This window comes from Orycteropus afer, unplaced genomic scaffold (assembly GCF_000298275.1).
Source record: "Orycteropus afer afer isolate SDZICR_OR568_19922 unplaced genomic scaffold, OryAfe1.0 scaffold00127, whole genome shotgun sequence".
NCBI classification, from domain to species: domain Eukaryota; kingdom Metazoa; phylum Chordata; class Mammalia; order Tubulidentata; family Orycteropodidae; genus Orycteropus; species Orycteropus afer.
In genome coordinates, this window is record NW_006921714.1 from 7,004,126 (window position 1) to 7,014,185 (window position 10,060).

At 47.8% G+C, this 10,060-nt stretch overlaps 1 protein-coding gene across 1 annotated transcript in view; it reads left to right on the plus strand.

Moving 5' to 3' along the window:
• Positions 1-1,797, plus strand: part of LOC103200101 (plasma serine protease inhibitor) — an 8,999-nt gene extending 7,202 nt beyond the window's left edge. Inside the window, exons 2-4 of the mRNA XM_007944521.1 lie at positions 300-570; positions 926-1,073; positions 1,606-1,797. Coding sequence (XP_007942712.1) covers positions 300-570; positions 926-1,073; positions 1,606-1,797 — 611 coding nt within the window. The remainder of the gene's footprint in view (positions 1-299; positions 571-925; positions 1,074-1,605) is intronic.
• The last annotated feature ends 8,263 nt before the right edge of the window (positions 1,798-10,060 follow it).

Here is a 10,060-nt window from a genome sequence, read left to right on the forward strand (position 1 = left end):
ATTGTAAACTGTGGTCAATGACATGAGACAAAGTATATGTGAACTGCTGTATGGAAAGTGAATTTGCTCTGTAAATCTTCACCCAAATCACAATAAATAAAATAAAATAAAAAGTTAATGGACATCCCCAAGTTAGAAAGGAACTTGTCTTTCTACTCAAGAGCTCAGCTGTGACTGCACTAACAACAAGGCCCTAGAGATGATCGTCTTTGTTGCATGTTTGCTATCTCCACTCTTGTTCATTTGCAGCTAATTCTTGCACAAAATCTTCAATTTTTCTTTTCCATTTATATCTTTAGCTAAATGGGAGACAAGCTTCAACCACAAAAACACCCAGGAGAAGAGCTTCTATGTGAGTGCAGAGACAGTGGTGGAAGTGCCCATGATGAACCGTGAAGACCTGTACTACTTCCTCCAGGACCACAATCTCTCCTGCAGGGTGGTGGGCATCCCCTACCAAGGCAATGCCACTGCTCTGTTCATTCTCCCCAACGTAGGTTCCATGGAGCAAGTGGAGAATGGACTGAACGAGAAAACACTGCAGAAGTGGTTCAAGATGTTCAGAAAGAGGTACCTCCAGACTAGTGACAATAGACACTTCCCAGGGAGACATGTTCTGTCTTAAGTTGTGGCGGGTAGGACTCCCCCATCAAGGGAGTAGCCTCATGGGAAGTCCCGACCTGGGAGGCTGGCTCAGCTGAAGGGACCAGGGATGGTAGTTGAGTTTCATGGGGTGATGCTGGAGTGGGCAGTGACCTCCTCTGAGACAGCTCTCAAGTCCAGGTCCAGAGTGGAGTGGGCTCCAGCCTGGATGAGGGCAGTGAACAAACAAGGTATCAGAGGAAGCATTGGGGAATGACAGGAACATGAGTCCAGGGAGTCGATATTCTAGAAGAATCTAAGAAAGGTCCTTTTCTCTTTCCAGGCAGCTCCAGCTTTACCTGCCCAGATTCTCCATCACGGGTTCGTATCAGCTGGAGAAAGCTCTCCCCAAGCTGGGGATCCAAGAGGTATTCACCACCCAAGCTGACCTGCGTGGCATCACCAACCACTCAAACATTCATGTTTCTGAGGTGAGTCTGGAAGCCCCTGAACATTTGTTTTCAGAGAACATCTCTCTCCCACACTCTGTCTCTGTCTCTCTTTCTCTGCTCACTCTCTCTCCTCTTCTCCTTTAAGAAAGAAGCATGGATTTCACTGCATCTTATCTCCATGTCATAGGAAGCCATATATAACCCCTGTGTCAAAGGGGAAGGAGTCCTGTATTAAACAATCAAAACTAAGTATCTAGTGCTAGTTCCTTCACTTCCTAGCTGTGTGACCTCCGACAAGTTCCTCAACCTCTCTGACACCTTTTCCCTCATCTATAAAACAGAAGAGTTGCCTTCACTCCCAGAAATGTTACATGAGAACTCAATGAAATGCATACATGCAGTCACCCCAGAGCACAGTCTCTGGTGCCCAGCATCTGCTCAAGTGCTTAGCTTCCTACCTTCTTTGTGGTCCATTGGCATGGGATGTTTGGATGGTGGTATCCACAAGACATTACCTGTGAGAACACCAGCCAGCCTCTGGTGACTCGGTGATGCCTGTGTCTCTCCACAGATGGTGCACAAGGCTGTGGTGGAGGTGGACGAGTCGGGAACCAAAGCGACTGCAGCCACAGGGACGGTCATCATGTTCAGGTCGGCCCAGAGGAGCACTCTCAGGATGGTGTTCAACAGGCCATTCCTGGTGCTCATCATGGAGCTTGACAGTAAGAACATCCTCTTCCTTGGCAAAGTGACCCACCCCTGAGGTGGGGGCATCTTCTGAAAGGCTGCAGGTTTCCTCGGTGGGAGATGGGAAAGCCTGTGTCCCATCTGTCTGCTGGCAGCTAGTGATGTCCACAGATTTAGTTGATAATGAGAAGTCACAAATAATATTGATGTACTGATGATTACTTCTTTCCACACAATCTCAAGACACGAGTGCCCTTGGAGCACCTTGGAGAACATTTAATCTTGCTCTCACTGAGGCCCAGAGAGGCTGGGTGACTTTCCCAAGGTCAAACAGCAAATCAGTGGGAGAGAGGCCCAGACACCCAGATCTCTGATGCCCAAGCCATTGCCACCTAATAGGAAGGCTGTCCCATAGATGAGGGCTACCAGGAAACGTATCTCCAAGCCTAGTCCCACATCCATCAGTAATACCAGCTGTTAGTTCATCATGAGTCGGAAAGAACACTCACATGACTGTGGGGAAACAGGCCTCTGTCCCAGACCTAGCCAGCTTTGTGACACTGAGGTAACATTGTCCCTCTCTGGACCTCATATCCCCACGTATACAATGATGGATCAGGACAAGGGGTCCTCCAAGCATTCCTAAGGCACCTAAACTAAACGAACCCTTGAAATGATGTAGAGAGACTAAGGCATGTCCTGAAAGCAAATGATTTCAATAAACTCAGGTGCTGTTTGTTCTCTGAGAAAAGCAAGTGGGCAGTAGGCAGAAATGGTCTGTAGCAGGGTTGTGCCATTCTGAGGGCTAAGGACAATCTCGTGGGTCTGGCAGCAGTGGGGAACGGAGACCCACTGAAAGTAATAGAGTCCCGATTGGTGGCACTGATGACTAACTTTTTGGATTGTAGTGGTGGCAGTTACAATAAAGCATTTGCAAACTCGAGTGTCATTGTCCTCATTACACACCTCTGAGAATGGTGACAATAACAGCTTACTGTGCTCCAGACCTGGTGCTGGGACTTCACATCATAGGCACATTTAAACCAATTGCCTCCTGAGACCAGAAGAATTAGATGGTGCCTGGCTACCACTAACAACTGCTCTGACTAAGATAACAACAAATAGTCCCAAACAGAGCTGGGCAAAAATGTGGAACAAACATTCAAATCCACATGAAGGACCAGATTTACTGGTCTGACGGAGATTGGAGGAACTCCCAAGATGATAGCCCCCAGACACCCTTAGGACCTGGAACTGAAGCCAGTCCCAGAAACCACCTTTCAGCCAAACAATAGGCAAGTCCATAAAATAAACAGTAACACCTGAGAGGACTACTCCTTAGAACAATCAGTTATGGGAGATCAAAAGGACAATGTTTGTACAAAAACAAAGATAAAAGAAAGCAGGAAGGGGCAGAAAGGAAAAGAGGAATCCAGGGCAGAAATGGGGAGAGGGCTGACACATTGTGGGGAACACAACCGATGTCATGGGACACTTGATGTACAAACTATTGAATGGAAAACTAATTTGCTTTGCAAATTTTCAACTGTTGTTGCTGTTATGTGCCTTCGAGTGGGACCCGACTCATAACAACCCCTCCTTGGGTTTCGGAGGCAGTATCACTACAGAAGTAGATTGTTCAACCTTCCTTCCAAGGAGTGGCTGGTGGGTTTGAACAGTCAGCCTTCTGGTTAGCAGTCAAGTGCCTTAGGCACTATGCTACCAGAGCTCCTAAATTTTCAACTAGAGCACAACAAAAAAATTTCAAAAAATAAAATAAAATAAACGTAATTACTGTTGAATCAGGGCCCTGTGTGGTGCAAACTGTTTGCACTTGACAACTAGCCTAAAGGTTGGGGGTCAAACCCACCCAGCGGCACTGCAGAAGAAAGGCCTAGGAGTCTGCTTCCACGAAGATTGAAGATGACAGCCCAGAGAACTCTATGGAGCAGTTCCACTCTGTAACACATGGGCTGCTGTGAGTTGGAACTGACTCAACAGCAGTAGGTTTGGTTTGGGTTTGGCCACCAAATCAACTCTGACTCACTGTGTCCTCAAGTGTGTCAGGATAGAACCATGCTCCATAGGGATTTCAATGGATGTCTTTTGGAGGTAGATTTCCAGTCCTCTCCTCCAAGGCACTTCTGGGTGGAATCAATATAACCCTACAATATGCCTCTGAGGCTGGGACAATTATTATCCTCATTTTGTAGATGGAGAAGGCAAGGCTTGGTGACATTAGGTGGCTTGCCCAGGTGACACACCTTGTGAATGGTGGAACAAGGATTTTGTCCTCCGGACAGACTCCAGAGCCACCCTTAGCTCTCAGGACAAGGTCTTTCTTCTGAGAAATAAAACCAGTTACTGTTGAATCAGGGCCCTATGTGGTACAATACCACCAACTGGGTGGCTTATAAGAACAGGAGTTTATTGTCTCACAGTTCTGGGGGTTACAGGTTAGAATTCAGAGTGTTGGCTGTGTTGATTCCTTCTGAGGGAGGCCTCTGGGTGCAGAACTGTCCCCGGCCTGTCTCCCAGCTTCTGGTCTCCTGGCAATCCCTGGTGTTCCTTGGCTTGTAGCTGTGTCTTCCCCCATAGTCGCATGGCCCCTTCTCTGTCTCTGTGTCTCTTCTCCTCTTTTACAAGGACACCAGCCATGTAGGTTTAGGACCCAACCTTCTCCAGTATGATTTCATGTTAACCTAACTGATAATACCTTCAAAGACCCTATCTGAAGGGGGCTTATGACTTCACATATCTTTTTTAGGGACACAATTCAACCCTTGACAGTAGCATTTCAACCAAGTACGAAGAAGATTTGGGAACAGTTAAGGAACTTAAAGGGCATCAATAAAGTATGGTATCATGTGAGCCATGGTGTACACAGGAATCAAGGAGACCTTGGTCTGGACCTGGTACAGGAGGTGAAGAGGACGAGGAGAAATGAGCAGATGGTAGCTGGCAGTTCAGGGTCAGGGTACTTGATTTCAGGGTAATTTTGTCATCCAAGCCACACCATGAGTGTCCCCTCTAGACACCTTCCTGCCCTTCATTCTCCCACCTGAAGATCTGTAGATATCTCTGTTCAAACTTCTAGGGGACCCTCACACCCTTCCACACTTCCTTTTCCAATGCCTCTACCAACTCTTTCCTCACCACCCACCCTTTCCTCAGATAGACCATCATCCGCATCTTGCTCTGAGTGGTGAGTGGTTGAACAGGTAACAGGTCTGTAGGATGTTCAAAGATACAGGTGTGACAGTTCCCTTGGGCTCTGCTTTCTTAGCACCCCCTCCTCTGAGTTCCTGCAGCTCTTGCCAAGTTCACTCTTGTTCTTAGGAAGTCCACTTTCCTGTCTCTCTCTGGCCTCTTGGACATTCCTTGTAAACTGTATTACAATGAGAAAGCAGGAAGACAGTGCTAGGGCCCAGGACTCCTTCCCTATCTCTCCTTCCAGAGATCCAAACTAGAAAGAAAGGCTTTTGTTTTCAGGGTGAAATTCTTCATGCCTCAACTAACAACCATACAGAACCAACACGTGACCTCAGCTCACTCATTCAACGGTTGTTCATGGATTGCCTACTAGGTAGGAATCAGGCAAGGAGCAGGGCTGGGGGCCTAATGGTGAGCCCAGCAGACACAAGCCCTGGTAAGAGCCAGGCAAACACACTGTGACAAGGGTTATTCATTTTGTCTGCAGGTATTACCAAGTGTCCACCATGGGTCTAGAATAGTCTGTTGTTGTTGTTGTTGTTATGTGCCGTCGAGTCAGCCCTGACTCATAGCGACCCCTCCTTGGGTTTCCGAGGCAGTATCACTACGGAAGTAGGATTGCCCAACCTTCCTTCCGAGGAGTGGCTGGTGGGTTTGAACCGCCAGCCTTCTGGTTAGCAGTCAAGTGCCTTAGCCACTATGCTACCAGAGCTCCCAGAATAGTCTAGATGCTGGAAATAAATAAAGAAAACTAACAAAGATCTCTGACTTTATGGAGCTTACATGCTAGTGTGGAGAGACAATAAAGTGGAAATTAATGAAGAATAAGATAGAGGAGTGAAATGTATAGTGTGGTACTTGATATAAGTGCTTTAGCTTGTGAGCTCAACTTCATGGCTCGCTTCTTACGAACAGAGTGTGGAAAGAAAGAAACAGTAACTGACAGACACCGCCTGGAGCAAGTGGTCACTAACATCACTGGTAATGAGTCATGCTGATAGCTTGTTGACATCACCTCTGTGGTAGTCTCTCCAAAATCTATAGCTTCAGTCTAATCAAGAGGAAACATCAGACAAACCCAAACTGAGGGACACTCTACAAAATATGTGACCACGTTTCTTAAAAAACGTCAAGATCTTGAAAAACAAGGAAAGACTGAAAAACTGTTGTAGATCAGCGAGGACTAAGGAGACGTGACAATTAAATGAGATGTGGGATCTTGGATGGATTCTAGAACAGTAGGAGGAAAAAAAAGACATTAGTGGAAAACTGGTGAAAGCCAAATAAATCTGTATTATGCCCATATTCATTTCCTAGTCTTGACATGGTTGTGTACAATGTTTGCATCAGGGGACCTGGGTGAAGGTTGCACAGGAACTCTCTGGACTATATTTACAACTTCACTTTAAACCAAAAGTATTTTTTTAAAAAATTTAAAAATTAAGTATTCAATGACAACAAAAAGCAGGGTGTGGAGATGGGGAGTGGGGCTCGTGCTGTAAGGGCAGAAGTGGGAGACTAGTTAAAGAAGAGGATGGGGTGTTCAGAGAGACAATGAGCAGGACCTGCAGAGGGTCGCTGATGCCACACCAAGACAGGAAAGACAAGCAGGAGCGAAGCGGGCAGAATTAAGTGTGGACATCACACTGTGAGCAAAGCCCCAGAGCGGGAATGAGGATGTCCTGTTCAAAAAACTGAAAGAGGGCAAATGTGAAGGACAGTGAAGAGGTGAGGTGCCATCCATCACAATGATTACACTGCACAGAGTGCCGGGCACTGGGTGACTATGGTAATACAGGAGGCTCTTGGTTATCATGCACTGATGTATCTGAAGTCCATACTGACCCAATGCCCCACTTGCAGGATGGGCTCAGTGCTCATGTGTAAGGACCCTTCTCAAGGAAGAGGACGTCTTAGGCTGTGGCCCAAGGACTTGTAGAGTGGTGGAATCTTCTGATGCTAGTCAGCCATTCCCTCACTCAGCCCATTCCTTCCTTCATTCATCCAACAGCTGTTGGAAATCTACTGTGTGTCAAGGCCAGATGCTGAGGGGAGGCAGGGAAGACTGAGCCTTCGTGGACTTCATGGTCTCTGAGAGACACAAATACATTGAGAGATGATGGCTGTCCAGGGTGGTAAGTGGCAGAAGGAGGAACAGGGCACTGTGGGGAAGGCCCCACAGAGAAGGGACCCTCTGAGCAGGGTCCTGAAGACCTGCTCTCAGAAATATCATGTTGGGCAGGAGCACAGCAAGAACTTGTCTGGGTCTGTGATGTCTGTGACCTGGTTGTTAGACAGCAAAATGCTAAGAAGCAAAGAGCCTCTGGGTCTGCCCCGTCCAGGAATGTGAGAGTGAGAGGCACTGAGGCTAGGTGGAGAGGGAGGTCAGCAGTCAGGCAGTGGTGGGCTGGGTGGAGAAGGAGGGGTCAGGTGAATCATGGGCTGAGCTGGGTAGCCCTGCCTTCTCCATGTGAGTAGTTGAGGATCTGAAATTTGAGTGTGAATTCAAGTTCTAAGGAGGGATCTTATTAAAGAAGCAAGAACAGCCAGAAGCCAAGTGTCTTGGCAGCAGAGAAAGGGCTGGGGTGATGGCTGCATGCCATAATAGGTGGGCATGGGAAGGTGGATGTGGGAACAGGTGGGGGTGAATCAGAGTGTCAGTCCCACCACAAGGGACCAAGGAAGGCTTCCTACCACATTGTATGCAGAGAGCTGACTCACCTCCAATGGTATCCAACATTCCTTATGGCCCTCTGCCCCCTGCAGAGGAACAACCAAATCTGGGAAGGAAACAAGGGGACAGAAACCAAATCAGTGCCAGGGTTTCATGGCCTGGGCAGCCAGCAGAGAGACTTTTCAGCTGCGATTTCCCTGGGGGCCGGAGCCCCTCTCCCTTCCTTCTGCTGGTCCTTGTTGGGGGATCATGGGCTCTGCAGGGAGAGCTATGCTCTAAGAAATGACCCCTATACATGGTGTCCACCTGCAGAGGGGGCAGTCCAGACCTCATGGCATGGGGAAGATAAGACTAATGTCCAGGGCACTGGGAGAGCAGAGGAGGGCTTCAAACAAGTGAGTGGCAGGACTGACTTACTATTATTGTGAAAATGAGGAGCTCTGGTGGCAAAGTAGTTAAGTGCTCAGCTACTAACCAAAAGGTTGGTGGCTCAAGCCTATAGGAGCAAGATGTAGCAGTCTGTTTCCACAAAGATTACAACCTTAGAAACCCTATGGGACAGTTCTAATCTGTCCTATAGTTTTCCTGTGAGTCAGAAGGAACTCAATGACAATGAGTTTGGTATTTTCAATTTGATCATAAAAATATACAGAACACATTTGCAAATTTAAGATTTCTTACTCGTACAATTTAGTGACACCAATTACATGAATCATGCTGTGCAACCATCGCCAACCTCTGTTGACAAATTTTCCACCTCCATAAACAGAAACTTGGCACCCTTTAAGCAATGATGCTTCCTCCCCCTCTCTCCTGTTCCAGGTAACCTTAATGAACATTGGCCTCAAGACATGGTGCATATTTTAGATGATTCATATAAGTGGGATCAGTCTTTGTCCTTTTGTGATTGGCTAACTTCACTTAGCATAAGGTTTTCAAATGTCATCTGTGTGGTGGTGCGCATCAGTATGTCATTTCTCTTCATGGCTGAGTGGTATTCCATTAGGCCTATGGACCACCCTGCATGTATCCACTCATCTGTTGAGGAACATTTAGTTTGCTCCCACCATTGCCTATTGTGAAAAGTGCCACAAGGAGTACTGTGTGCGGGTATCAGTGTCACTGGTGTCAAGTGTCTCGGGGATTCTGGAGATTGTGTAGCAAACTATTGGGCAAGGGATAGTGTGGAGTCCACTCAGGGGGGACAACTGTAGGGGCCCTGATTGTGGCTGGGACCAGAGTGGCAGCAGTAGAGAGGGAGGGTAGGGAGTGGGCCCCAGAAATGGGGAGGAGGGAGACCCTCACATAAGCCAAGGAAAAGGGGGGGGGGCAAGGTGACTCCCAGGTTCCCAGAGTGAGCAGGAGGAGAAAAGGGTCCCTTTCCCAAGGAAGGGAAGCCTGGGGAGCAGGTTTGAGGGAAATCAAGATTTGAGGGCCTGTGAGAGAGCCAAGGAAAGATGCCCGGAGGCACATAAGTCAAAATGCTGGATCAAAATTCTGGTGACCAGAGAAGACTTGGAAACAAGGAAAGAGCCAAAGCCCACATGTAAAAAGTGGGAGGTGACTGATGGGACAGAAAACATGACCGGCAGAAGCTGCCCTGCTAGTCCCTATGAGCTAAGAGGTGACCAGCTGAGTATTTGAGGATTTGAGCCCAGGCCAGGCTGCCCGGGGGTGAGAACCGGAAGAAGTGGGGTGTATGATGTCCTAACTTCAGGACCACTGTCGTGAACTGAAAGCTCTGTAGCCCCATAGTGCCTTCACCACTTCAGCCCTTAGAATCTAGAAACCCACCACTGTGCTCCTAGGAGTAGGAGACCCAGAGGAGAGAAGCAACATGTTCAAAGATGCATGTCCAGCATCAATACCACTCGGTCTCCAGCTCCCATTTTTGAAACCAAATTCCATGACCTTCATCCAGGCTGGACTTGAGCCTAGAGACAGGATGTCTCTACCCCCCAGATGAGTCACCTCAGCAATAGCCTCTCCTCTCTGGGGCAGCTTTGTTCCTGTGGTTAGGCTGGAACCAGGCAGTCTGCGGGTGGAGCTGTATTTGCTGGACAGTGTAAAAAGGGGCTCTTGTACTAATTTTGACCCAAAGAGGGTTCTGTGAGTGTCAGTGTTTTGGTTACCTAGTGCCACTCTGACAAGAATATACCACAAATGGGATGCTTGAACAAACAGGAGTCTATTCTCTTATAGTTCAGGAGACTAGAAGTTCAAGTTCCAAGTGCCAGGCTCTAGGGGCTGGGTAAAAGACCCTCAACCTTGGGCTTCAGCCCTGCCTCTTGCTTCCAGCCCACTGAATCTAGAGGCATCTCTTCACTCAGGCAGCTACTGGCTGCTGAGGCTAACAAGCCCAAGGTCGACAAATAAAATGGCACAGTCTCAATATTACCAAACCACATGGCAGGCCATTAATTCAAGTCCATTCATTGTAAGTCCCAAGGTC